The 27,823-nt window shown below is 56.6% G+C and overlaps 3 protein-coding genes across 33 annotated transcripts in view; 1 reads left to right on the top strand and 2 right to left on the bottom strand.

Moving 5' to 3' along the window:
- The window catches only part of TXNRD2 (thioredoxin reductase 2), a 45,287-nt gene extending 44,750 nt beyond the window's left edge, over positions 1-537 (bottom strand). For 6 of the 7 annotated variants that reach the window (XM_057491770.1, XM_057491769.1, XM_057491776.1 and 3 more), the window contains exon 1: positions 405-537. In XM_057491770.1, coding sequence (XP_057347753.1) covers positions 405-486 — 82 coding nt within the window. In that variant the 5' untranslated portion in view covers positions 487-537. The remainder of the gene's footprint in view (positions 1-404) is intronic. The other variant, XM_057491771.1, reaches the window with a different exon arrangement.
- COMT (catechol-O-methyltransferase) lies at positions 461-20,319 on the top strand. Of its 2 annotated transcripts, XM_057491785.1 has the most exons (5): positions 461-603; positions 14,656-14,935; positions 15,687-15,880; positions 16,226-16,357; positions 19,572-20,319. In XM_057491785.1, the coding sequence occupies exons 2-5, from the start codon at positions 14,656-14,658 to the stop codon at positions 19,779-19,781; spliced, it is 816 nt and encodes a 271-aa protein (XP_057347768.1). In that variant the 5' UTR covers positions 461-603; the 3' UTR covers positions 19,782-20,319. The 2 variants fall into 2 exon arrangements, with proteins under 2 accessions (XP_057347768.1, XP_057347769.1); XM_057491786.1 differs by lacking the exon at positions 461-603 and having other exon boundaries at positions 16,253-16,357.
- Positions 17,701-27,823, bottom strand: part of ARVCF (ARVCF delta catenin family member) — a 45,243-nt gene continuing 35,120 nt past the window's right edge. For 3 of the 24 annotated variants that reach the window (XM_057491747.1, XM_057491757.1, XM_057491761.1), the window contains 10 exons: positions 27,401-27,418; positions 26,365-26,436; positions 25,082-25,209; positions 24,634-24,784; positions 24,246-24,444; positions 24,047-24,158; positions 23,848-23,938; positions 23,468-23,630; positions 22,948-23,033; positions 17,701-18,406 (listed from right to left, as the gene is read on the bottom strand). In XM_057491747.1, coding sequence (XP_057347730.1) covers positions 18,222-18,406; positions 22,948-23,033; positions 23,468-23,630; positions 23,848-23,938; positions 24,047-24,158; positions 24,246-24,444; positions 24,634-24,784; positions 25,082-25,209; positions 26,365-26,436; positions 27,401-27,418 — 1,205 coding nt within the window. In that variant the 3' untranslated portion in view covers positions 17,701-18,221. Of the gene's footprint in view, positions 18,407-21,035; positions 21,853-22,287; positions 22,408-22,947; positions 23,034-23,467; positions 23,631-23,847; positions 23,939-24,046; positions 24,159-24,245; positions 24,445-24,633; positions 24,785-25,081; positions 25,210-26,364; positions 26,437-27,400; positions 27,419-27,823 lie in introns of those variants that run through there. The other 21 variants (XM_057491764.1, XM_057491748.1, XM_057491762.1 and 18 more) reach the window with 16 other exon arrangements.

Genomic DNA, 27,823 nt, shown 5'->3' with positions numbered 1-27,823 from the left:
GCACCCCCGGAGCTTATGATGACCGTCCTGGTTCGGACGACGTCCTCCTTCCTCGGGGCACTGGCACAGCGCGGCGGGCACCGTGCCCGCCGTGTGCGGAAGGCAGAGGCCCCGAGCACCGTGTGTGTGGCCGCTAGGGCCTCGCGGAGGCGGCGGCCGGGCCTGGCCAGTGGGGTGCGCAGGGCCAGCCCCTGCTGAGCTGGGGCATCTCCGCCGTCAGGACTGTATTTGACACTGGCTTGGGGGTCAGCGGGCGCGGGTCACTCCGCGGCAGGCCTCCGGCAGCGCCCCCCGGCCCCGGCCGCCTCCCCACGCGGAAGCGGGGCGGAGGGTGGCCGGCCGGCGGCCGACGGACCCCGTCCCGCGCCGACCGTGCCCGCGCCGCCGCCCTCCGGGCCGCCTACCTGCAGCGCCGCGCGCCCCGCCCCACAGCGCCCGCGCCCGCCAGCGGAAGCGCGCGCCGGGGCTCCGCAGCGCCGCCGCCATCGCCGCCGCCGCCGCCGCCGCCCGCGCCGCGCGGGGCCTCTGCGCACCGGGGCCTCTGCGCACCGGGGCTGCCCGCGGCGCTGCCTGCGCGGGCCCGGGGCGCCCCGCGGGGCCGAGGTGAGTGCGCGGGCGCGGGCGGGCCGGGGGGCGGCGGCCAGGAGCGGGGCCGCCTCGGGTGCGCGGGGACCGAGATGGGGCCCGCCGGGCAGGGGCGCTCGGACCGGGAAGGGGGACGGGCCGCCGGCCCCGGGGGTGCGTGGGGACCCTGCAGACCTGTGCTGGAGACTCTCAGGGGCTGGGGCGCCTGGGGGTCCGCGCGGGGGCGGGGAGCTCGGGGGGCGGGGTGGGGACTTGAGACCGGGCTGTGAGGATCCGACCTTGGGTGGGGGTCTCCGGACAGGAGGTGGGCACCAGACCGGGCTGAGGAAGTGGGGAGCTGTGTGGAGGGGAAGATCCCACGGGGGGTAGAGTTACAGACCGAGGTGGAGACGCGGACCCCGTGGGCGGGGGGCCCGTGTCGCGGGGCGGGCTGCGGCCGGGTCTGCAGAGCCAGGCCCTGACCCACCGTAGGAGGGTCGCACTCGGTCTCTGAGCTGGAGTCAGACCCTTGGGAGCCTGATAACTGTGGAGGCCCGGGTCGTGGGGCTCAGGGATCTCCCTAGTGGGTTCCCTCTGGAGGCCGTGGGGTACTACCCCCCCTCTTTTCAGGGGAGTGGCTGCCCCCCAGGAAGGGGGTTACCGGAGGCCGGACCCTGTGGCCTCACACCCACGTGACATGGGGAGCCGGGGAAGGCGCCCGAGCCCTGACCCGCCCCCAGCTTTTCAGTCTTTCCATCTGCCAAGGGACCTTGGTGCCCTGTGCCTGCACCTGAGCTTTGCGGAGTGCCTGCTGCTTCCCAGCCCCTGGAGGTGCTGCCAGGGGGCGTCTGGGCCCAGCAAGGAAAGAGGTGACACAGCTAGGCACTCGTTGAAGCCATAAGGTCAGGTGTCGCTCATCAATTTTGGGCACTAGGGGAAAGTGCTGAGTTCCATTCCAATTTTCTTAGATTTGCTTAAGGCCCAGGGCTTCTTAAATGGGGGAGGAGGAGGGGTCAGGGCTGCAACTTGAGAGAATCTGGGAAGCGAGAAAGTACAAAAGGTGGGAAGAGGTTCAGGTGATGCTCCCCCCCCAGCCACCGCCCCCCCCGCGGGGTCGGGGAAGTCAGGCTCCCCCGCTCCCACAGGTGCTGGGAGCTGCGCCCCATCCTCAGGTGCTGCCGAGACACACTCCTTGGACAGCCTCCAGCTTTCCCAGGCAGGCACCGCAAGGATGCCAGGGTCCTCCTAGCATTGCACAGGTGCAGCCTTGGGCTGTTAGACGCTAGGTCAGTGTTTGCTCATGGCTTTATGAGGCCCGTGCTGAGGCCTCGGCAAGGCGGCTCAGAGGATCCTGGCTCGAGTTTGGCCACGGAGAGTCTCTGTCAGGTCCCTGTCTCGTTGAAGGAAAGAAGAGACATTCTTCTCTCCCCTGAAAAATCTAAGTCCATTTTCCACTTGATCAGCTCTTGTTCATTAAGGGCCAGCTTGAACCATCTGTTGGGACTTGGCAGTAGAGGATATTTGCTGCGTGGTGCCAGCGATCAGGCAGTTAATGGGGGGCATCTCTATGGAGACAGAAAGAAAAGCAAAGATTAATGGTTGGAGTGACTGTAAACCTGCTCTTGAGTCCCAAGGGCGGACAGTTGGGAAGAGGTTAGACTTCGATAGTGGAGGGAGAACGGCAAGGGCCACCTGGTGGATTTCCCAGCTGCTGGTCTCTCAAGTGTGGCGATGGCACACATCAGTGTCACAGCCGAGGTTAGTTCCCAGGGCGGAGTGCGGAAGATGTGAGCATTCCTGTGGGTCTCCAGAGTGGCTCACACAGCCGCAGCGCCCCACCCGCCGGGCCCTGCGTGGCTTGTTGTGGTGCTGAGCTCTTTGAATTTTATATCAGGTGGTCCGGCTTCAGTGTAGGGGGCTTTTTCAGGTCCTGGAGAAAAGGAGCAGCTACCAGACAACGTAGGTCCCAGGGTCTGGGCAGCGAGGTTTTCCCCGTCAGTGATGCCAAGTCAGGAGGGAGGGAAATTGGAAACATTCGTTTAGAGAGTTGTAGCAGATATTGAAGGAAACTCTTAAAACCAAGGATTTGGAGAGGCCAACAAAATGTGTCAGGCGGCCGGTTCCTGTCCAGTTCACAGGTAGATAATAAAACCTCAAAGACAGTGAATAGATTAGAATTTGATAATCCACAAGGGTGTATTTTTCTCTGTTGAGATAAAATTTCTCTACAGTCACATCCCTTTTTGATAAAAAAAATCATCAAGGTGAGATAATCTTTATGAAAGAATTTTGATGTTACTAAATTTGGCCTGATTTACGTAAGTGCAGCAAGAATGGAAATTGACCACATAGGCCTTTTTAAAGTTTGCTTTGTGGAACTTTTTATAGGGAATCTCAGATTGGCCTTTTAAAAGGAAGCCAAACAGAGAACTTGCTATCAGACTTCATCTGTAGATTTGGGTAAATTACTCTCTTTTCAAGGTCCCCAAAATACCCTAGGGTTCCTGGGCCTGCCTGCAAGTGACCTTCCTTACTCACCTCTAAGGCTGGGAGCTCTGTAAGCCACGTATCATGCCAATGTTTTCAAGGGGGTGTTTGTAAGCACGAGTCCATAAAGTCGACTGCAATTCCTTAAACTGTTTTGTTTTCTCTGACTCCCTGCATCATTTTGAAATATGACATTCCTTGGTAATATAAGCAGCATTTCACAAATTATGACCTATCACAAGGAGGACAGATTCTCAGTGAACCTAAGCAAATAACTCTATTGCCAAGAGAATAAGAATATTCAATAACAGTCTCTGATTTGGAAAGGGATCAGGCAGGCAGGAAAAGACAGATGCTTCAGTTTTGTCTTGTGTGGTTAATTCCTGTTCTGCTTGGTCTCAAATTAGCAGTTTTCCCAAGCCCATGAGTTCTGGAAAGCCTTACTCACTTCAGCAGGATGGTGTGCAAGTGACCGAAGCAGTGCTGGCCGAAGCCCGTACCCCAGAGTACAGAGTCCTTTCCACAGGTCTCAGAGATAGCCCCTTTTTTGTTCAAGTGAAATACTCTGGCCTGATTGCAAATGCTTTCCTAGGAGAATCAGAGTGAAGCAAAAACCCTGTGGATGACTAAAGAAAGACCTTAAATGGCCATGGTTAAAAATCTGATGCGAGTTCATTATAAAAATAACCCAACTGACAGGGAAGTTTCGTTGTTTTTGTGATAGACAACGTTTTCAGTAATTGAAATGATGACCTATAACATTACACAGGGACATCTCATCTCATGGACGCTGAGGGCACTGGCAAGTCTGTAGGAACTTTGTATAAATTTCTAACATCCTTATGTTAATATTATTTACTCATAGAAGTATAACTTACAAAAGGTGAACCATAATTTTGAGGTCTTCCAGGGGCCCTCTGGGAAATCCCAAAGTCAGCTCAAGGTCAGGAAGGCTTCATTTAGGATTTGATTTGGGGAAAGCAAACTTGCCAAAAATCTCTAACGGTTTGGACATTTGACTAAATGGGATCCCAGGTCACTGTGAAACGATATTTAGTTATTTAGCCAAAGTGACAGTGAAAGAATTCAAAAGTAAATACAGGTGGTGATATGATTGCAAAAAAAGCCTTGGCTCCCTGGTGATGAGACTAGGTTCTCTTAAGTAATCAAAGACATGATGATGACAATATGCAGCATAGGGAACTATTCTGTTGTGATATAGAATCTTTGTTTCTTCAAAGGTAAAGACTGGTAAAAATTACTCAAAAGGTGGAGAAAAACCTTTTAGAGTCTGTTATTAAATGCAGAGCTGTAATCCAAGAAATTCTGTTGTTATGGTAGAGAGAAAACTGAACTCTAGTTTTACATCAGTACGTTATTGATACTAAAGCTCATTTTTAAAACATTATGTATAAATCCATTTACTCTTAGCCAGCTTTGACCTCATAACATGAAATTCCTTTTCCACAAACCTTCTACGAGTTTCTTTATGCATTCAGGTTTTCTCCTATACTTTCCTTTCTAAAAATTTAACTTTAGGACAAAATTCCTCTCCTTCCTTCAACAAAAACACATCCTACCTTCTTTGCACAGTTTGTGTAAACACATCCTATTTTCCTCTCATACTTTGTGCAAACTTGTTACCCTTCACTCTGTTTCTAGTTACAGCTTTATTTTCATATATTGATTATAATCTTTAACCATTAACAACCTTTATTTTACAGAGAAAACTTGCAAATAGATAATCGTGAATTGTCTGTCATATATAATATTCTGCAGCAATATTCTTTACCCTCTCTGTACCATATAAAAATAACTAGCCAAAAGCATATAAACTTAAACTATGCTTAGTAAAGATGTTTCAGTACTTTTCTTATTTAGAAATTATTTAGATATTCAATATTATTTAACTTAACTTGGTAATAACTTTAAGGTTGCAAGTTATCAGAAGAATTTTGGAACCTTTTTAGGTAGACATTATAAAACAGTTGAGTACGTCAGAATTTTGATTAAAATCAGATTTATCATTTGTGCTCTCTTAAACATCTAATAGATATAATGTTAACTTAATTGGCTAAAAAACCAAAATAGAACAAAAACGTGTGTTTGCTTTATGTTTAGTTTTGACAACTCTGAAGATAACACCTGTTTTATTAAATCAACAATATTAAGCTAGTCTTATTTGCCAAAGATTTACCCAATTCTTGTGAACTTGAAAAACAGTTGAGTTGGTTCTTATTTCTCTAGGAGTTTTAGGAAATTTTAATTTATTTATATAAGCACTTGTTTCTCTGTGAGCCAATTAGGATAGAACTCCTTTAAGGAATGTTATAAGTCAATTTGGTAATACCATCTGGAGGTAGGGGAATATATACATACCTATATAAATGGACAAATACACAAATAGAGACATTACGGTTTTCATTTAAAACTTTTAGCCACGTATCAGGCATAAATGCAATTATGTAAAACTCACTAGTTGGTATAAGAGTTGGCCCTTGTCTTTGCGCCTTTTTATATTTTTATCCAAAGTGTGTTTTTGGCAGATGGAGCAGCTGGTTACATATTCGGTATCAGGGTGAAAGCTCTCCACCAGTATTGGTAGAGGAGGCCGTTAGGACTTGTTTGCACTGATAGGTACAGTCTCACGGGGCCACGGGCCAACTGTCTGTTTCCAATTTGCTTTTTTTTTCTTTTTCAGTCTCAGGGGGTTGCTTTTGGGGGCCCTGATCCTTTGAGAGCCCCCTAAGGGGCAGGGGCCCCACGTGCCAGAGACTGTGAGAGCTGAGGGGCTGGAGGGGAAGAGAAAGGTCTGGCAGAGTGGATGGGGCTCACAGGGGGACATATCAGAGGGTGCAAGGAAGCTGGAGCGTGGATGAGGGGCAGTAGAGGGGGAAGCAGGAGGGGAGAGGTGGAGGGGAGAGGTCTCGGAGGAGCCATTTGGGGGAGGTTTCCAGGTTCCCAAAGAAGCCAGTGAAGTTACGAATTATCCTTAGTAAGTCATGCCAACCAGAAGGAGAGTGGATAGAGTCAGCCCTGTGGTGGCTGTGGGGTCAGCAGGTGGGCAGGAAGGGAGGGGCGGGATCAGAGGGGCCTTGCCCAGAGCCAGAAAGGATTCTAGCGCAGGGGGCACCTTCCAGAAGCCTGGCCTCTCATCCAGCCCCAGCTACTGCCTCAGTGGGTGTCCGGGTGCTGGGTCGGGAGTCGGAATCACCGCCAGTTGCCCAAATGAGCAGACAGGCCCCTGGGCACCACTGTCCGGCCTGTGAGGAGGGAGATGGCGAGGCCCCATGACGGGGAGGGCTGCGGCCAGACCGCTGGTGGGGCTCTGGCCTGCAGGGCAGGAGGCCAACCACCTCTCCCCTGACGCTACCCCAGCAGGCCTTTCCTGCCCCCATCCCTCCCCACAGCCCCCATCCTTTTGTCTTCAGAGGATCCTGGCCACCCCGCCAGGGGCCCACCCTGCTCCCAGCAGGAAGCCTATCAACATGAAGGGGTCTGGCCCTGTGGTAGCGGTCCCTTAAGCGGGTGCCCTGATGTGATGGGGCAGGGGGGTGCTGAGCCCTCGAGCTCTTCTTCAAGGAGGTGCTCAGCTCCAGCCGGTGGGTCTTGGGGCAGAGACCAAGGTGTCCCTGCTCTTCGGACATGGCCACGCGGGCACGACAGCAGATTCAGGGCTTTGCAAAGAGGCCAGAGGCATTTCCTGTCATCTATATGGGTTTTTCTCAAAGAGCTGGGGAACCAAGTCATACGGTTGGTTCATCTTTTTCAAGAATTTTTAAGAGGCTCAGTAACTCCTCCACTGATGCTTACTTGCAATATATTTATGAAAAGTGTTTGTTTCCTTTAAAGAAAGATGAGTGTCATCTCAGATGTGTTAAATGTGAAATAGAATACTGACCAGCTGACAAAGCAATAAAACTGCAGATCAAAAGCACACCTAAAGGGCTGGAGCTTTAGGGGCCGGGCAGACCCACCAGGAGAGGGGCCTCCCAGTGCGGATGCTGGGGGTCCTGCCTTAGTGAGGTTTAATTATGCGTCATAGTGGCTTCGGCAAAGCGCTTTGGTCATGAAGGATCACAGAACTGAAGGCTCTGGGGGCCAGTGGCTCTAGGTGTCAGTGGCCCATCTGCCTGGCCCCCACCTTGACCCAATGGCAGTCAGGGGTCGTGGTCCGTCTACCAAGCATCTTGATTGCCCCCTCTGGTTCTTGAGGATAAATGGTGATCAGAATTGATGGAGGTCATGGTTTTGGGGTTGCAGGGAGAATACTTAAGAAATGCCTTATAATAAGGAAGGTTTCTGGGTCTGTGAGGAAATGGATTCTGGATGCACGTACCAGGGGGCCCTTGGAAGGAAGCGCATGTGGCACACAGATTGTGCCGTGAAAGAAAGGGCCCCTTTCCCTGCGCTGCAGAATGGACAGGAGTGTGCACCTCCTCGAGCAGGCGGCAGGCAGGCACTGTCCTGAGGTCCTGGTCCCCAGGGAGATGGGAGCAGCAGAGGTTTTCCGGATCCTGCTTCCTTATGGGGAATGGCATGTCCCTTGTTCTTTCTTGGAACAGGGAGGGCCAGAAATAGGGTTGCTTATTTTCTACTAGTTTTCTTTTTACTGTAGCAAAACAGACAGTGGTTTACCATTTTAACCATTTCTAAGTGTACGACTCAGTGGCATTGAGTGAACTCCCGTTGCTGTGTAGCCATTGACACTACTTCCAGAACTTGTTCACCGTCCCAGACAGACACTCTGCCAGTCAGTAGTCTCCCCATTTCCCCCTGCCCCAGCCCCTGGCAACCTCTCTTCTACTCCCTGTCTTTACAGATTGGCCGGGTGTAGATACTTCCTGTAAGTGGACCCCTACAATATTTATCCTTCTGTGTCTGGCTTGTCTCACTTAGCTTGGTATTTTCGAGGTTCATCCATGTGGTAGTGTTTCAGGTCACATTTGTTCTCCTCACTTCCCCCCAACCAGGAAACAGAATTGAAATGCAGAGACACAATGGTGAAGCCGAGTGAAGGTTTTATTTGAATACCTCACTCTCAGGGAGGAGCTGGCCAAGGTCAAGGTAGACAAAGGCAGGTTTATTTGAATGCCCTCTAAGGGAAGGGAGCCGGAGACAAGTTAGACCAAGGCCCTGTCTTTCAGAGGAGGGTCTCTTTGTCAGGTCCCAGCTGAGGCACCTCTTTGATTGACAGGGTGAGACCATCTGTTGGACAGTCACACAGCCATTCCTCTTGGCACTCATGTCTTTACCCAAAATGCACACAGAAAAGCCCATGTTGGGGGGGCTGGGGGGAGGGTGGCAAAACCACAATGTAAATTTTATTTTTGATGAGACGATGAGGTGTGGCTTGGGCAGTTCCTTGATTTAGCCTTATCTTCCCTGTCCCTGGCTGCTCATGTCTGTCTGTCTGTCTGTCTTTCTAACAGTAGCATGTGTCTGTACTTCATCCACGTTAATAACCAGTAAGATTTTGTAGTACGCTGTACACTCTGATGGGCACTTTAGCTATTATGAATGGTGCTGCTGTGAACATGGGTGTGCAAGCATTGGTTCCAGTTCCTGATTTCACTTCTTTTGGGTGTACACGTAGGAGTGGAATTGTTGGGTCATGTGGTAACTCTATGTTAACTTTTTAAGGAACTGCCAAACTATTTCCCCAGCAGTTGCACCATTTTATGTTCCCACCAACAGTGCACAAGTTGCCAATTTTTCCACAGCCTCATCAACTCATTAACTCTTCCTTCCTTTTTTTTTTAATAGTCATCTTAATGGGTTTAAAGTGGTATCTTGTAATTTTGCTTTGCGTTTCCATAAGGGCTAATGATGTTGAACATGTTTTTATATTCTTGTTGGTCCTTTGTTTATCTTCTTTGGAGAAACATCTGTTCATGTTTCATGTCCTTTGCTCATTTTCTAACTGGTTGGTTGTCTTCTTGTTGCATTGTAGGAGTTCTTTATATATTTAGGTTATTAAACCTTATAAGATACATGATTTGCAAATATTTTCTCCCAGTCTGTGGATTGTCCTTGGCTCTCTTGATAGTGCCCTTTGATGCACAAATGTTTTTTTTAATAAAATTCAATTTATCTATTTTTCTTTTATTGCCTGTGCTCTTAGTGTCTAAGAATCCATTGCCAACTTCAAAGTCATGAAGATTTATTCTTATGCTTTCTTCTAAAAGTTTTATAGTTTTAGCTCTTAAAGTCATCTTTAATCCATTTTGCATTAGTTTTTGTATGTCGTATGTTATGGTAAGAGTCCAGCTTCATTCTTTTGTATGTGGAAATTTAGTTGTCCCAGAACTATTTGTTAAAGAGACTGTTCTTTCTCATTGGGTTGTCCTGGCACTCTTATTAAAAATAAAAAACATTTGATCGTAGACATAGATATAAGGGTTTATTTCTGGCCTCTCAGTTCTGTTGCATTGGTCTATATGTCTGTCCCGTGCCATTTTAATTACTGTAGCTTGTAGTACCTTTCAAAAGTAGGAAGTGTAAGTCCTCTAATTTTACTTTTTGTCAAGATGGTTTTGGCTGTTGTAGGTCCCTAGAGATTCCACGTGAATTTTAGGATGGGTTTTTCTATTTCTGAACAAAATGCCATTGGAATTTGGCAAGGGTTGCATTGTGTCTGTAAATACTCTGGGTAGTATTGACATATCAACAATTATCAAGTGTCCTAGACCATGAACATGGGATGTCTTGTCATTTATTTGGGTCTTCCTCAGTTCCTTTTGTGCTGTCATGATACTAAATACGTCGCCTGTGGAGGTCTTGTAAAGGCCCAGCCTTCTCAGCCAAATCCATGTGGTCGGGAAACTGTGTTTGAAAAGTGTGCTTGGCAAGCCACTTGAGGAGTTCCCATTACGGCATGTTTTAAACATATGCAAAAGCAGAGAGGATCTGAGAGCGCCCTCAGCTCCCACACTGGCACCTCCTGGCCAGTGGCAGAGCATCCCTTGTCCTCCTGTCTCCCCTCCCTTTCCAGGGTGGTTTGAAGCCAAGCCCAGCATTGCTCTTTCCATTTGCCTCTCTAAGGTAACTGGGACTCTCTTTACCCCCCTCAGGGCTCAGCCCAGCAATGGCTCATTTGTTTATTCTTTTGTTCTATAAAGCTGGGCAGATCTGGATGGATGGCTGGGGTGATGGCGAGGGGGCTGCGGTCCCCCCTTACACTGCTCCCCTCCACCCATGGCCGGGTGGGTAAGTCCTCCAGCACAGCTGGGCAGTGCAGAGCAGCTCCATCTGGGAGCAGTGGGGGCCTGTGGTCAGGGAGACCCCGGGGGTGGGCTGTGTGTGAGCCGAGGAAGAGGCCGGCAGGAGGCAGCGTGGCAGTGGCCAGCACTTGCCTGGTAGCCAGGATTGGCCAGTCCCTCTCTCTGGGACTCAGTCCCTGACACTCCCAGGAGAATCCCAGGACTCTCCCTGACCCCAGGTCACTGGAGGACCAGGTGCGGTGGGCCCCTTTCCCCAGGCACTATGTGGGAAGGAGGGAAGCTGTGAGCATCTCCCCGAGCCTTGTGCCCCTGGCCCACGAGGGCCCTGGGAGGGGACCAGTGGCTGGTGAGTGTCGGGCACGAGTGGGAAGCATCACTGTGTGCAGGGGGTTGCCACATCTGCCATGCGTGGAGCCACCCAGCCTGTCAGAGCATGCCATCCCCTCCCAATGGGAAAATAGGGTGACTTTGGGCTGCCTTTCATCTGTGGTGGTGTGGCTTCCCCCTGGATGCGCCCTCCATCAGCCCTGAGGGACACAGTGCTATCAAAAGTCATGGACATGGAACCACCAAAGACCCCGAATAGCCAAAGCAATCCTGAGAAGGAAGAATAAAGTGGGGGGGATCTCGCTCCCCAACTTCAAGCTCTACTACAAAGCCACAGTAATCAAGACAATTTGGTACTGGCACAAGAACAGAGCCACAGACCAGTGGAACAGAACAGAGACTCCAGACATTAACCCAAACATATATGGTCAATTAATATTTGATAAAGGAGCCATGGACATACAATGGGGAAATGACAGTCTCTTCAACAGATGGTACAGGCAAAATTGGACAGCTACATGTAGGAGAATGAAACTGGATCACTGTCTAACCCCATACACGAAAGTAAATTTGAAATGGATCAAAGACCTGAATGTAAGTCATGAAACCATAAAATTCTTAGGAAAAAACATAGGCAAAAATCTCATGGACATAAACATGACCAGCTTCTTCATGAACATATCTCCCCGGGCAAGGGAAACAAAAGCAAAAATGAACAAGTAGGACTAAATCAAGCTGAAAAGCTTCTGTACAGCAAAGGACACCATCAACAGAACAAAAAGGTACCCTACAGTATGGGAGAACATATTCATAAATGACAGACCTGATAAAGGGCTGACATTCAAAATATATAAAGAGCTCACACACCTCAACAAACAAAAAGCAAATAATCCAATTAAAAAATGGGCAGAGGAGCTGAATAGACAGTTCTCTAAAGAAGAAATTCAGATGGCCAACAGACACATGAAAAGATGCTCCACATCGCTTGTCATCAGAGAAATGCAAATTAAAACCACAATGAGATATCACCTCACACCAGTAAGGATCGCCATCATTGAAAAGACAATCAACAACAAATGTTGGCAAGGTTGTGGAGAAAGGGGAACCCTCCTACACTGCTGGTGGGAAGGTAAATTAGTTCAACCATTGTGGAAAGCAGTATGGAGGTTCCTCAAAATGCTCAAAATAGAAATACCATTTGACCCAGGAATTCCTCTCCTAGGAATTTACCCTAAGAATGCAGCACTCCAGTTTGAAAAAGACAGATGCACCCCTATGTTTATCGCTGCACTATTTACAATAGCCAAGATACGGAAGCAACCTAAATGTCCATCAGTAGATGAATGGATAAAGAACATGTGGTACATATACACAATGGAATATTATTCAGCCATAAGAAGAAAACAAATCCTACCATTTGCAACAACATGGATGGAGCTAGAGGGTATTATGCTCAGTGAAATAAGCCAGGTGGAGAAAGACAAGTACCAAATGATTTCACTCATATGTGGAGTATAAGAACAAAGAAAAACTGAAGGAACAAAACAGCAGCAGAATCACAGAACCCAAGAATGGACTAACAGGTACCAAAGGGAAAGGGACTGGGGAGGATGGGTGGGAAGGGAGGGATAAGGGCGGGGAAAAAAGAGAGGGCATTAGGATTAGCATGTATAGTGCGTGGGGGGCACGGGGAGGGCTGCGCAACACAGAGAAAACAAGTAATGATTTTACAGCATCTTACTACGCAGATGGACAGTGACTGTGAAGGGGTATGTGGGGGGACTTGTTGAAGGGGGGAGCCTAGTAAACATAATGTTCTTCATGTAATTGTAGATTAATGATACCAAAAAAAAAAAAAAAGTCACAGACAGACGGTGTCCGAGATTAGCGATTTCAAAGCTACATCTTCACACAATTCAAGTATTATGGGGATTGAAATTTATAGTTTAAACTCCAGGGTTCCCCTGGTAATTTGCTATTGAAGTGCAATATTCCTTATCTTTGGTATTTATTTCTAACATCGATTTGATTTTTTAAAAAATATCCAGTTAATAAGCCACAGTGGCTCACTGTCTCACCACCCAAACTAGTAACGATAGTAATGATCAGCGAAGCCACCCAGGTGTGCGGTTGGGAAGCCCTAACCCTGCAGGACGGAGCCCGGTGGGGGGTCGCGGCCACCCAGCTGCCCCCTGCTTCCGCTTCACCTGCCCCCCAGGTCCTGGCATGCCCTCCCCCTCGGGGCCCTTTGCTGGAATGGCCCAGGAGCCGGGCGAGGTCGCCGTGTTCCGCGTTCACGCTCCACCAGGCATGGTGGGGCCCGGGGCCCGGCCTGGGCAGGGGCACTCCGTGCTGGTGCCAGCACCCACCCCAGGTCTCCCGGGCTCACACCTCTCTGGGGCATGAGGCCCCCGAAAGCTGTGGAGCTGCCCCCGTCTTGGGTCGGCACGTGCATCTGTGCAGCCGGTGACTCGCCCCTGGTCTTGGGTGCTGTCTCCCAGTTTGTCACCTCTTTCCTGGGGAAACACAGCTTCAGCAAAGGGGTTCATTTATTTCTGCTGCTTTTCATAAAGTGCAGATGCCCAGCTGCCGTGACCTGCAGGGCAGTGCTGAGGAGGAGCAGGGAGACTGGGTTGGTGTCCCGGGTTGGGGGACTCCAGGTGACATCTCAATGCCTCTGGGGCCTCCCACTGTCTCCTCCAAAGAAGGAGAGCAAAGCACTGCCCCAACCCTGACCAGGCTGGCCCCCAGGAAGGGCCAGATCCCGGACCCTGGGCATCTTCAGATCACAGTTTCTGTTGATGATTATCTAAAGGCAAAAGGACTCCGGCACATTCTATCTGCTGTTCTGCTGAGCTCAGGAGCGTGCACACCCCTCCTCCAGCACAGAGGGAGATGCTGGCTGGGAAAGCTGCTCTGAAGGCCAGGATGGCACTGGGCATAGCGGGAGGAGCGCAGCCATGGGCCCCGGATTTGGACCCTGATGTGTTCAGACTTTGACCTGCTGAGCACATAGTCCACTCTGCCTTGTGTGAATAGGCCACCTAGAAAGCTGGGTGTCTACTGCCCCCGGGTAGAGCCTCAGCTTCCCATTCATCCTCTGCTCTGCCCACCAAGCCTCCTCATGGTCCAGGGGTTTGGGGTTTGGAGCCCTGAGCTGCCCTTGAGGACGTACCTTTCCCCACGAGACCACCTTGCTGAGCCCTTTTATGGGAGGAGCGTGTGAGTGACCACAGGCCAGTGGGGGCTTCCCACGTGCCTCTTTCTGCAGTCCTTTCTCATTTTAAGGTCTCTGGCCTGAAATCTGGGTGTCCGCCCTGAGCTCTGTGAACCCTGGTGTGCTGGCTGGAGACACAGGGCTGAGTGGCCCGGCCTTACTCGTGTGTCCGGGGGTCCTGGGCCCAGCTTCATCCGACTGAGTCCTGAGCTACCTGCCTGAAGGGTGGCTTGTGGGGGAGGGCAGGCCACACTTGCAGCTGGCGCGTGTCTCACGCTATGGTGCAGGCAGCAGGGCTGGCCTTCCTTGTCAGGGGACAAACGCATCACACGTGGCTGTCCTGGAGGGGAGTGGTGAGGGGGTCTGTACCCTGTGTGCCTGGCCTGGGGACTGCCTCTGGCCTTAGCTGAAAACTCACTGAAAGGACCACACAAGTCTTCTGGACCGTGTGAGGGTGGGCGCCCAAGGGAGCTGCACACAGGACAGGACCTCCTCGTGTCCGCCGCAGTCAGGCAGCGGCTGGCCCAGGCGGTCTGAAAGAGTGCCCAGGAAGGGGAGCTGTGACAGCGTGTCTGCGGGCAGGACTAGCAGACACATGTGCTCTGTCCATCTGAGGTTGCAGCCTTGGGGACAGGAAGCTGTTTGGGGGCGGCAGCTGGACCCCACGGGTGCTGACTTGAGCTACGGAACCGGCACGTGGCTGAACTCTTGAACCTTGGGCCACATCAGTATGAGGGCGGTGGCAGCACCCCCAGGAGGGGGAGGGGGAGGCCATGCCGCAGACCCCTGAGCCCCCCAGCTGACTGAAGCCCCCCCTGGCCCGCCCTCCTCCTGCAGATGCTGGGGGCCCCGCTGCTGCTGCTGGGCACCTCCTTGCTGGGCCTGGGACTGTTGGCTCTGCTGCTCAGCCTGCGACGCCATGGCTGGCTCGTCATCACCTGGAGTGAGTTTGTGTGGCAGCCCATCTACAACCTGCTCACGGGCAGCAGCAAGGAGCAGCGCATCCTCCACCACGTTCTGCAGCACGCGGTGGCAGGGGACCCACAGAGCGTGCTGGCGGCCATCGACGCCTACTGCTACCAGAAGGAATGGGCCATGAACGTGGGCGACAAGAAAGGTGGGTAGTCCAGCCAGCAGGTGGTGGCGCAGACCATGGGGTGGAGGGCGCCCGTTAGACTGCAGTTCTGGTGGGGGGTGGTCCTCTGGAGCCCTGAGCTGATGGCCAGCCTCTCCGTCCCCTGCCAGCGGTAGATGTCATGTGTGTCATGTGGAGACCCTGACACCCACATCACTGTCCCCATTGGGAGGGAGGGGTGTTTGATAAACCACCCAAGAGGCTGCTGTTCAGGTTCCACCACCAGCCACAGAGCAAGTCAGCCAACACGTGTCGGAGGTGACGGCACAGCTCCATGCCGGGTGGCTGCCCGTGCAAGCTGGGCACGAGGCTCCTTGAACTCTGCCCAGCTCCTACCAGGCCCTCCCCCTGGAGCTGCCCCCTGAACTCTGGACTGCAGCCTGGGGCACAGATGGGAGCTGTGCTGCACTGCCTGGAGTCGGGCCCTGGGGACAGAAGTGACAGCTGCTGTCCAGTCCCCTTGGAGCCTCTGACGGTGTCCAGCTCGAGGAAGGCAGGGCCGGGGCCTGAGTACAGCCCATGTGTGGGGTGGGCAGGGTCCCTCGGGGCAGCTCTGGGTCAGGATGAGTTGGGGTCAGCCAGGGACCATGGAGAAGAGGGGGAGGCGAGCACGTGCAAAGGCACAGAGGCTTGAGGGTCCTTGGGAGCTCGAGTGTGCAGGGGCACCTGGCCCAGGACAGGCTGGGGGCCAGGCACTGGGAGCCCTGGGCCTGCCCCTCCCTCTGCCCCCCAGGCCAGATTATGGACACAGTGGTGCAAGAGCAGTGCCCCTCCGTGGTGCTGGAGCTGGGGGCCTACTGTGGCTATTCAGCCGTGCGTATGGCCCGCCTGCTGCCCCCTGGCGCCCACCTGCTTACCGTCGAGCTCAACCCCGACTATGCTGCCATCACCCAGCAGATGCTGCACTTCGCAGGCCTGCAAGAGAGGGTACGTCACGGCCCCGGGGACACATGGGCACCAAGGCCCCAGGGGCCAGGTGTGGGTGGGAGGGCCCAGGCTGCCCCTTCGAGGTTCAAGGCCACATTTTTTCTGCTGTGGCCGGGCCCCGTGGCACCTACCAGGCTGTTTCAGAGGATCCCCAGCAGCTCTGTGAGAGAGGCCTTGCTGCCCCGGGTCCACAAAGCAGGGAACTCCCAGGCGGAGGGAGCAGAGCGGTGACTCATCTCCCCAGAACCCCAAGAAAACTTGGGTGGACACTCACATGGGTGTCCAGGTAGGGTAGCCCGTCTGTCCCCCGTGGGCGTGGGGGCTGAGAGGTGCTCATTGTGCCAGGTAACCGTCATTGTTGGGGCATCCCAGGACGTCATCCCCCAGCTAAAGAAGAAGTACGACATAGACACGCTAGACATGGTCTTCCTTGACCACTGGAAGGACTGCTATCTGCCGGACACGCTTCTCCTGGAGGTGAGCTGCCCACCGGGTGGGCCTCAGTGCTGGTGGCGCGAGGCTGCCGCAGCCGGCAGGCCTCAGCCTCTGTGGAGGGACAGAGGCCCTGGCTGAGACTAAGGGCAGCCCTGGGGGGCACCGGTGTCTGGAGCTGTCCGGACAGAGCATGGAGGGCCAGAGGCGGCCCCCCAGGGCAGGCGAAGGCGTAAGGAACAGCTCTGGGCAGAGGGAGCCAGCCAGGGGTGCGCCAGGCCCTGTGCTGGGGAGGGCGGGATGAGCTCATCACACATTCCACTGCACCCTCAGATGGTCTGAGCCCGCCTCAACCCCAGGTGGGTGGGGCTTGGGGCACAGGGTGGGCCCTCGATGAGCTGATGTGAAGTTTAATATCCATGATCATTAACTTGTCCCTCCCTGGCAGGAGGGGACACTGAGAGGGACCCTCCACAGAGGGCTCAAGACACACTGCCCCACCATGGCCTCCCTGCCCAGCAGCCCGCATGGACTGTCCCATGCTCACCTGTCAGCCTCCCCCTGGGCTGGACACTCCCCAATGCAGAGGGACCCTGAGCACAGAGGCCACGGCCACCACAGCCATGGCTGGGCAGGACCTTACCCCAAATGGTTCTGGTATGAGGGTGGAGGCCAGGCGCCAGGGCCAGGAGGGCCGTCAGCATGGGCATGGTGGGCGGGGGTTCCCACTGGCCTGGTGAGTGTGAGGGGGTGGAACGTTCTGCGGGCAGTGGCCTAGAGCCAAGTACAGAGGGCCTCGGACGTCGCTCGGGGATGGGGGCACGGAGGGCTGTCTTGGGGAAATGTCCCTGTTGGCGGCTGCATGGCGGGTGGAGAAGGTGGCTGCAGGGAGGGCGGTGCACCGACCCAGCAAGCTCAGGGAGGCAGGAGAGGTGGAGAGGGAGGGGTTCTGGGGACCAGTGGTGGACACAGGGACCTGCACTGGCCAAGGAGGGCCGGCAGTGCAGGGAGAGCAAGGGGACATGCAGGCCACGGGCACAGCAGCTGCAGGGCAGGGCGTGGACCTGTGAACAGGGACTGGGGGTGACCGGGTGGCCAACCCACTGCGCCTGCGCGGGGAGGGGGAGGATCCCAGCAGCTTTGGTGTGTGGTGATTGCAGGGGCCTGAATGTACAGAAAAGCAGTAAATATTGCCATTTAGCAACTAGGAAACTAGTAGTTTTCTCTGTGCTGCTTGTTCAAAGCTGGTAATTATCTCAAAAGAAATCACGAATTGGGAATGGCTGTTCTTTTTAAATGTGTGTTTGTGGGCCCCTGGCTGTGCTGGGGTCAAGGGCCAGTTGGGTTGTGCAGTGGCCCCACTGCACCTCCGTCAGGGCCCGGGGGCTGGCAGGAGCACACGGTAATTCAAAGCATGAAGGCTGCTCCGAGGAGGCCTCACGCCCTCGTCACGCGGCCTCTCCCACAGGGCCCCTGAGTGTCCTGAGCACCGCAGCTGCTTTCCCCAGGGCCACAGGGGAGCAGGGACCTGGCGCCACCTACTGTTGTCTGTGCCTCCGCTTTGTCGGGAGTGGTCAGTAAGCCCAGCCCAACCCAGGGACCGGTCCGAAGCCCTACTTCATGGAGGGGGAGGCAAGCAGCCGTGGATGTGGCTTTAAACCGCCTCAGGCACAGGCTGCCTGGTCTTCTGAGTGCTGCTTCCTCCCCCAGGCAGCATGCTGCCGGCAGGAATTCCCCAGGGAGTCTGTGCCCCATCTGAGGCCCGCAGTGTCAGGAGAGGCCGATAGGGCCCAGCCTCCTCCATGGGCAGGCCTGGCACCAGCACCCTCCCAAGGCACACGAAGTGCATTTCCTCCTTTCACAGTTAACTTGTCAGTTTTTAGTGTCTGACGTCTGTCATTCCAGTGTCCTATCTGTGGCCAGCGGTGCCTCTTGGAGTCCATTCCCAAGCCCTGAAGCCTGATTTGGAGGTCTGGAGCCCCTGCTCCGGGCTCACCACATGCGTTTTCTGCCCAGAAAGGGCCTGAGCCATAGTGGCCTCCTGGGCTTCTCTGTTCTGGGTCATTTTAGCCGAGATTGCTGGAAGTCCCTGTTCTTTCTAAGACAAAATGCTCCATGATTCATAGTGGTACTTTCTGCCCAAATTCTGGCTCATGGGCTGTCCCTACCTGACAGCTGTGCTCACTGGGCCAGAGGCCCTTGGCTTCCCTGACGACCCACAGGCTGGAAGTGACTGCAGCCACCCCTGGGAGAGCCGAGAGCCCTGCACGCGGAGGGCACACCCCAGGAGGGATGCGGACTTAAGTCCCTGAACTTTTAAGTCACTTGCAGATACCCCGTGCGTGGTCCTGCTGGCAGTTTGAGACACACCCGGAGCCACTTGCTTGATTTTGCTTGTGATGTTTGGTATTGCTTATTTCTTCAACTTTTGTTTTCTAACAACATGAAAACAAAGCTCTGTGCTTCCAAAGTCAAAGTCTACAAGATGACACCCCTGGGTCCCCCTGTTCTGCTGCCTGTCCCGCACAAGCAAACGTCCCCCCTCCGCCAGATTCCTTCTTTTGTTTTGTGCGATCTAAGCAGCTGCTCCGCCAGCTTGGAGGGACTTTGGACCTGGCAGGTCACTGCCTGCAGCTGGGTCCAGCTGCTTCTCCCTGCAGAGCCCAGGGCCCAGGTGCTGGTGGACATGGGGCATTTCAAATGTCCAGAGCGGTCTTCTGGGTGGAGAGATCTGCCCTACCTCCCCCGTCCCTGCAGGGTCACCCTGGCCAGGTGTGGCTCCCACAGTACCTCCAGTGACAGCCCCGGCAACCCACACCAGGCACCAGGCACCTCTCACCTGCAGGAGTCATGTGTTCCCTGACCCCAGGACCCACTGGCCTTAAGGAGGCCCTGTGGTCTGAATCCGGCCCTATCCTCTCTTCCATTCACCGGCCCAGCAAACCTTTCATGAGGCTGAACTGTGTGCCTGCCACACGTCTTCTGGGGGCTGGGGCGCAGTAGTGAAGAGCAAATAGCCTCAGAGCTGCTGTTCTGGAGGCGGGACTGTTGATCAACACAGCCCTTCCTTGCAGTGGGTGCTGCTAGGGTGGAGACAGAGGGTGGTGGGGAGACACCTCGGGACCCCAGGAACTGCAGAGGGGCTGACCCCAGGTTAGGATGTGCTCAGAGCTGCCGTCTGGCCAGGCGCTCTGGCTCCCCAGTTTGGCTGGCTCACTGGGCACCCTTGAACCTTCCCCCCTCCATCTGTCCCCTGCAGGAATGTGGCCTGTTACGCAAGGGGACAGTGTTGCTGGCTGACAACGTCATCTTCCCAGGAGCCCCGGAATTCCTGGCACACGTGCGAGCGAGCAGCCACTTCGAGTGCACGAGCTTCACCTCGTCCTTGGAGTACTCACAGGTGGTGGACGGCCTGGAGAAGGCTGTCTATGTGGGCCCAGGCAGGCCCTCGCCCAGCGTGAGCAGCTAGGGGGAATGGGGTGTGCTCCTGCTAACCCCACTTTGGCAGCTCTGGGCCTCTCCTTAACGCAGCCCACTGGAGGCCTGTGGGGCCAACGCCTGCCGACACTGCTCCTCTGCACAGCAGCTCAGGTGGGACCGGCTCACTGTGCAAAATCACTGCAGTGAGCCTGGAACATACATGTCCATAAGTCAGGGCAGATGGTACCCATGCCAGTCATTGACCCCAACAGATCCCAATAGGCTTTCTTAGGTGGGCAGGTTCTTGGACATCGACATGTTAGTAGACGCTGGAAATGTGAGTAGCTGGGAACACCTGCAAGTTGTCGGATGGTGCACACAGTCTGTCCTCAAGGTCTGGTGTCACCAGGTGGCGGCAGCGCCGAACGTGGCACTGTTACCAGCTCATGCCACACTCCTGATTCCTGAGTTCTTCCACCCTTTTTAAAGAATGAAATGCTGCTTTACTAAAATCAGCTGTTAACCTTATATATGAGTATCACCTTTAAAAGATACTAAAATAAAAATTAAAGGTCTATTTAGATTCAGCAGATCAACTTAGTCCTTCTTTCTGACTGCTGCGTCCTGCCTTCCTCCCTTCGGGGCCCTCGGCGCAGGCACCACACGCGGCGCCCCCCACTGCCTGGATGCCAGTGCTGCGGGCTGGCCCACACTGCTGCTCCCATCACCAGGCCGAGGGCACCCCTCACAGTCCTATGGGGATGCGGTGGGCTGGGGTGAGCCCCTGCCCGGGGGCTGGCTGTGTGCCAGCCTTTGTGCCCATCTGACCAGCAAGCACCGGTGGGTCCAGGGCCCTGCAGCGGTGCTGGGCATGGTGTCTGGCACCCGGTCCCTTGGGGCCCGTGTGGAAGCACCTTCCCCAACCCCAGTAGCCTCTTCATGGGAAAGAGTAGAGTCAGACCAGCTAGGGCACCTCTGCAGGCTGCCCGGCTGGTGAGTGACGAGGCAGAGCTGGTCTGCACCCACCTGAACTCACAGCTGGCTCAAGGCCCCTGAAGGGTCGGCCCTCTGGCCAGGACCTCACCTTGGGACTCAGGGCCCAGCTAACCACCCAAGGGCAAGCCCACTGCTGTGTGTGTAAGGGGACCACAGTGAGCCTGGGGAAACACCCGTGGGGCCTGGAGTGAGCTCCTGCTGTGCACAGCAGCACACACCCGGAGGCCACCTCCACCCGCTCTCCACCTGGCCAGCAGAGGAGCCGGCAGTGCGTGGTACAAGATCTGAGTCATGGAAGGTAAGAAGCTCCTTTGTTGCTTTTTTTAATTTTTAAATTTTCTTACAAAAATTTCGGTGTTTACCAATACAGTCTTATTTTGGTTTTGTTTTTAATGCTTTTTGTCAGTGTTTTTCTTGTTTTTAAGTCACAAACAGCAGGCACTGACAGCAGTGCCCCACTGCTGCTGAAAGTCTCGGAGGCGTTCCTCAGGGTCGCCGAGGCCCCGGGCCACAGTCGCTCAGGGAAGGTGCCCACTCATGCACCCAAGGGCAGGACGGGGCGAGCACAGCCTGAGCCCCTCTCGCTGCCTCCAGAGCACCTGTGTGGGCCGGCCCCCCTTGCAGCGGCCCCCCAGCCCTGGTCCACCTGCCGTGCAGGGTGGGCCTCGGCACCCAAGGCATCCTTTCCACCCTCTAGAGTCCAATACCTTCCTTGCACCCCATCCCTGCCCAGCCACGAGCCCCCAGGACCCACCCGCCCCACAAGCCTGGGGCACTGCACGCACAGGGGCACATGCCTGTTCCGCTGGTCCCCAGCAAAGCCAGGTGCCCTCTCTGCCGCCTCCCTGGGCCCTGCCCTGGCAGCTCCACTGGCATTCTCACGCACACACAGCACCATGTCAGTCAACAGTGAACTGAACTTCAGCCTAGGGGATTGGGAGGGAGGCAGCCAGGGGCCGGGAAGGGAGGCACGTCCAGAACATCCGGTCCAGGTTCCTGGCGAGAGGCGCTGCCAGCCCCCGCCGCCAGGGGACCCCCAAGCTCCATGGCAGGTCTGCGCAGGCCAGCCCTAGTTCCTCCTTCCCACCATCAGATCCCTAAGAACAAATGGCTGGGCCTGGGCCCTGAGGAGGGAGAGGAGAGGGGAGGGCTGAGCAGGGCAGGCCAGGCAGATGGAGGTGTGGACAAAGGTGGCTGCTGTGGGCAGTACAGGCTGACTCCAGGGCCTGGGCACCAGGGCCGATCCCGACTTGCTGGTCCTTGGGGGGCCCTGTGCTTTAGGGCACCAGAAGGTGCTGGGGGATGATCCCCACTCTGGTCCCATCCCTGGGCCCTGATGGCAAATGCCTGAGCTGGAGCTGCAGGTGCAGAGAGGACCCTGCCTCTCAGACCCTGGCCTGTCCTTCCCTAGGATGGGCATTCAGGCAGCAGAGCACGAGGCCAGGATCTGCCGGGGAGCGTCTGGGCAGTGCAGAGCATGCAGCCAACGGAGATTAGCAAGAAGCCCCCGCCGAGTGGGTGGGAAGTGATCGGGGGAAGAACCAGACAAGAGAACGTACCAGGCATGCAAGCTAGACCCAGGAGTCAACGGGCTGAGGCCTGGTGTCCCCCACGGCGTCCACCAGCCTGACTGCAGGCCTGCTGGGCCCGGGAGGAGGAGCCTTCCTGCAGGGGGCGGGCTGCAGCAGGTGGGTGGTGGGCAGGGGGAGTTAGAGGCAGAACAGAGCAAGTTAGTCAGAGCTGACAGGTGGGGAGAACTGAGGGCAAGGAGAGCCGGGCTAGTGTGGCTCACACAGATGCAAAGTGACACGTGGACACACAGATGCCAGTGCACAAAGCCAGGGGACTGGCGCAGAGCAGGTGGCAGGTGCTGCCCTGGAGGCGGGCCCACAGCCACCCACATGCAGAGAAGGGTGCTGATACACTGACACCCCTGGCTCTGTGCATTGTGCGGGCAGCACCCTCTGTCCTATGTCCTCTCCTTCCCAGCTTTGAAGTGTGAGCTTTGAACCATGTGCACCCACAGACTGACCCTGACGTGAGGGTTGCAAGGCAGAGGGGCTGCTCCCTGGGCTTGGTCTCCAAACCCAGCTGCCCTGGGAGGTGAGCCCCACCCCAGGAGGACCACAGGCCCAGCCAAAATCTACTCTGGCCTGGGCCCCTTTTTAGACGGTCCCCACATGTGCCACCTCCCTGAACACCTGCCCACAACCACTCACTTTCAGTGGTTCCTTCTCCGAGGCCTCCCCTGCAGGGTCGCTGCCTTGCGTCCTCCGCTCCCTCCGGCCCACCGTGGAGTATCCGTCTGTGGAGTGGGGCATGCAGGGAGCTCAGGGCCAGGCACCACACGAGCAGGTCTCAGCCCAAATGCAGGGGTCTTCTGGGACACGGCGCATCTGGAGAGAACCTCCCTGCCCCACAAGCACCATCCTGGAGGCCTGGGCCAGGTCTCCTGCACCCCCTGCCCTCCCCCCACCAGTTCTCACCAACCCCACCTCACTGTGGCACAGGCCTGTAACTCTCATTTGCTCTGCATGGCAGCGCAGAACCTCCAGTTTCTCTTCACTGGCGGACCAGGACCAGGCTGGGCACTGACCCTCCCTGGCTGCCTCGCCCTCATCCCTGCGTATCCCTAAACCAGGTCTCTTTTTGCCAAGCAGCACCTTCTTGAAGGCCCTCACAGCAGCAAACAGCAAAATCCCATGCCCCACCTCCCTCCCCGGCCCTGCCCACACTCACCTGCGCCAAGTGCCTCCATGGGGATCACATCCTGGCTGCCTGGGTTCTCCCCATCTGCAAGGCATGAGCGGGTGGCTGGCTTCGAGCAGCAGAGGGGCAGACAAGCCAGGGTAGGGCTGGCCTCCGCGACCCCGGATATCCTTTGTTACGCCTTTGCACTGTTCTGCTAGGCACGACCACCCCTAGTTCGATGCCAGTGTGGACACCAGGGGCGGAGAGAGTCTGGGAGGCTGCGAGCCCGGAAAAGGGCCCCCACCCTGGGGCTCCTCCTGGAAGAAGGCCTGCCTCCTCCATCCCTCTCCCATCCTGTGGCTCCCAGTGCGGAAGAGCCGCCTTAGAACCTCAAGGTCGGGTCCCCACGCCCTCTGCCCTGTACTCACCAAGGCTTTTGTCCACCAGTGGCAAGGTGCTGTCGTCAAAGCCTCTGGGACTCGGTGCTCCCTTGGGCCCCTTGGCAATAGTAGCAGCCGACTGGCATTGGGGTTAGAAACAGACGGGGGAGTCAGGGCCGCTCCAGCGGAGGGCCCAGCCTGGCCACGTGGACGAGGGAAGGCCAGGAGGAGGCTGCACAGGCCGTACCTGGAAGCGCGCCTTGGTCCAGCCTTCCTTTTGCAGGGCCCCGCGCAGCTCCCTGTAACTCCACACGGTCTGCAGCACGTGGGACGCGGCCTTCGCCTCGCGCACCGATTGGCTGCAGCCAGGCCGGGGCGGGGCGGGGCGGGGTCAGCGTCCCGCCCCGCCCCTGGCCCCACCCCGCCGGGGCCCCGCCCCCACCCACCTGGAGGCGCTGAGCGCCACGAGCGCAGGAACGCCGCGAGCCTGCAGAAGCGAGCGCGCGTTGTCCAGGCTGTCGGACACGATCTCGTGGATGGTGTTGAGCACGGCCACCACCGTGTCCTCCTCCAGGCGGATCTCGGGTCGCGCCGGTGCCTGTGCACTGCGCACATTCCGCACCAGCTCCGCCATGGCATAGCTCCCTGAGGGGCAGGGTGGGGCGTTGGGACACGCCTCTACGGTCCCGGTACTCGGGCTAGGCCTCCGGACAAGTTCAGGAACACCCACGTTACTGCCGCGGGGGCGGAGTGACGGCGGCGGGGGCCGGGACCCTGAAGCCCCCCGAGCCCGCCCCGTTCCGCGGCCCAGCTCGGCCCCGCCGGCGTCCTCACCGATGAGGTCCTTATTGCGACGGTCCAGCGAGAGGTTGCGCAGGGCGATGGCGACGGCGCGCACCACCTTGTCGGTCTCGGACCGCAGCAACTCCACCAGCACCGGCAGCCCCCGCTCCTTGCGCACCGTGGCGCGGATGTACGTGGCCCACTGCAGCAGCCAGGCAGGCCGCGTGCTCAGCGCGGGCGGGCTGCACTCGCCGGACATTCCCACCCAAGCCCAGGCCGCTCCTTCCGGCTGGACGTCTTCCTCCCAAAGCCCTCCACTGGCAGCTCAGCCGCACCTCCGAGAAGCCTCCCAAAGCCCACCGCCAGGGCGCACTGAGCTCTGACCTCTTGGACCTCGGGGAGGTGCTGTGTCCCCCCTGCCTGGGCAAAGGCAGGGCAGGCACCGAGGGAACGCCTGCGACCCCTCCTCTGTACCCTCCCCCCCTGCCATTTGACTCACCACCCAGGTGCCAGCGCTGAGGTTCTGTAAGGCCCCGGCAGCCGCCTCCAGGGTGTTGAAGTTCCGGCTCTCGGTCAGGAGGGAAAGGTACAGACGGACCACCTCCGGCTGGTACAGCAGCTCAAAGCCTGGGCACAGGGCACCGCAGCCCAGTCACCCGTCCCTACCCCATCCTCCCCCTCCCTGGCTGTTTAACATCAAGGTCTTCACTCCTTCCGGTCACCCAGGAGGGAAAGCGTTCCCATGTCACAGAGGAACAGAGGCTCAGTGCCGAAGCCATGGGTTTGGACTGTTCGTCCATTGACCCTGTGCCAAAGCAATGGGACTGGGTCTGCCTGGCAAGCAAGCGGGATGCCAGGAGGCCTGGAGTAGGGAGGGCTGCGGCACAGGAGGTGGGGCTGTACAAACAGGGCCGAGCCCCTAGCAACAGGATTCAAGCGCCCTGGCAACAGTCCACCCTCCCTGCCTGGAGCCCATTCAACCGCTCTGGGCCCCTCAAGCTGAGGCCCTGGCTAGACAGCAGAATTACGCAGTGGGCTCCAGAGATGAGGGGCCAAGCCTTCGGCATCTGCCTGTGCCCAGACAAAAGCTCCCTCCCCATCCCCTGCCCCGCGTTTCATCCCCCAACCCGCGACCCACGCTCCCTGCCAGCCTCACTGGATTCCTGTTGCCCAGATGCTCCCGGCATGCTCTCCTTACGGTGCTCCCCCGCAGGTGTCCACATAGGGCTGTCCTGCCTCTGAGGCGCCCCGCAGACCCGCCGCGGCTAGGCCCTCCCACTGCCACTCAGACCGATTCCCAGGGCACAGAAGAGTGCCAGCGCGCAGCAGGACGCCAGCAGACAAGGGTGGACCCGGGGCCCCGCTTGGGCCAGTGGGACCCAGTCTGCCTTTGCACCGGATCTGGCTGCCCCCTCCCCGGTCCCAAACCCTCTCAAGTGACCCTCGGCTCTTCGGCCGACCCTGGAGGCGCAGCTGGCCCCTGCCCCTCACTGAGGCCATACTCCAAAGCCTGCTGGTCTCTCCCATGCTGCATCCTGGCAGATGTGTGGCCTCTCTGTGCCTCTGTCCTCCCGTGTTGCCTAAGTAACCGACTGCACTAACCCTCTTTCCGACCCCTCAGCGGGTGCCCAGGGACTGAGCTCTCCTCCAGAGAGCCCCACACCTGGAGACCTCAGTTTCCCCAATGGATCCCCAAGGCCCTTCAGGCATGCTTGGTGACACAAAGCCTCACTACCTGGATGGGCCTGGGCCTAAGCCTGGACTCCACCCCTGCCCGCTCACCTTTGGCAGCCTCGGCACGTTTGGGCAGGTCTAGCGTGTCAAAGTTCCGGTCCATCTCACTGTCCTTCTTCCCTGAAACAGAAGAGCAATGGGAGGTGAGGCGGGCCCTGCAGGTGGCAGATGCATGTCAAGAAGGCTGGGAACCCAAAATACACCCCCACATCCAGGACTGGACACCTAGAAACCCAGGAAGTGGAACTCTGTTCTGCATTTTGGCAGGCAGGCCAGCCCAGAGGGCAGTGGTGGCAATGGGCCTGGGACCTCTCGGCCATGCCCCCAGTACCCAGGACGCATCCCCCATCAGGTGCTGGGAGCTAAGGAGGTTTCTCCAAAGGCCTCTTTGCAGCTGCCAAGTGCCAGTAGCCCAGACTAGGTGGAGATAGGTGTGGGAAGGGAAGGCGAGGGCTGGCAGAGCCAGGACAGGCCTGGTTGCACAGGGAGGCAGGAGCTGGTCCAGGCTCTGCTAGCCAGGAGAGACCCACCTGCAGGCCGAGCCAGGATAGCAGCTCCACGTAACACCTGTCAGCCTCAGCCTGCACACCTCCCTGGGTGAGCCCACTACCTCTCAGCCAGTCCCCCGTCTCAGGGGGGGCTTCTTCTTTGGAAGGCAGCAGAGATGAGTTCAGATGATATGGGGCCCCCTGCCTGCCCAGCGTCACAGGACCTTTGTGTGGTCGGTCTGAGCTACCCATCGCCTCATCCCATCGGAAGGGCACACTCTGCTCCCTGGTGCCCCAGGAACAGGCACACCTGGGCCCTGCCCACCCTGGGCTCGCCCCACCTCCGGCCCAGCCCTGCCTGGGCAGCTGAGTCTGAGATGACAGATGGACAACCCCTTGGCCTCCCAACCAGTCCAGGGCAGACAATCCTGCCTTTGTCATGTCCACAGTTGCCATGGAGATGGCTGCTCAGAGCAGGGACTGGGAGTGGGGCAGGGCCCTGAGGCTGGAACACCCTGCAGCTGTCGTGGAGATGACTAGCAATGTGCCCACTGCACCCGGCTGCCAGGCCCGGGTGTCAGGACAAACGGACTCACCTTGATGGAACCACTCCTCTAGGCAGCCGGAGGAAGCACGGGAGAGAGGAGATGAGCCTGAGCGGGCAGCACCCTCCAGCCCCCCCAGGGGGCCTCAGCTTTCCACTGCATACCCTGGGTTGAGCAGGTGGACCTTGGAATCTCACCCCAATTACTTTTGAGAGCTGAGCATCCACAAGTGGGGCAGGGAAGGGAAAACCTGGGGTCCAAACAGGCCCACACGAGTGGGGCGGGCAGGGGGCAGACTCCACACGGCAAGTGTCAGGGGACACAGGTGCCTGGGACCTGGACCAGGAAAAAGCCAGTGGGGACGGTATGGAGGAGGGGTGGGGTGCTACCCTCAGGGCCTCTAGGGTCATTGGCAGGTGACATCACCTCTGGCACCTTCCACACCTGGGCCCACAGAACCCTTCCTGGAGCTGA

Source organism: Manis pentadactyla, chromosome 14, assembly GCF_030020395.1.
Source record: "Manis pentadactyla isolate mManPen7 chromosome 14, mManPen7.hap1, whole genome shotgun sequence".
In the NCBI taxonomy this organism is placed as follows: Eukaryota; Metazoa; Chordata; class Mammalia; order Pholidota; family Manidae; genus Manis; species Manis pentadactyla.
The sequence above is the reverse complement of the archived record's forward strand: the minus strand, read 5'-3'. Positions and strand labels throughout refer to the sequence as shown.

Excerpts from the sequence above, each read along its gene's own strand:
- COMT (XM_057491785.1), top strand. The coding sequence starts at position 14,656 with ATGCTGGGGGCCCCGCTGCTGCTGCTGGGCACCTCCTTGCTGGGCCTG. Across the intron at positions 14,936-15,686 it reads GAACGTGGGCGACAAGAAAG|GCCAGATTATGGACACAGTG; the intron begins GTGGGTAGTCCA and ends TCTGCCCCCCAG. Across the intron at positions 15,881-16,225 it reads TCGCAGGCCTGCAAGAGAGG|GTAACCGTCATTGTTGGGGC; the intron begins GTACGTCACGGC and ends TCATTGTGCCAG.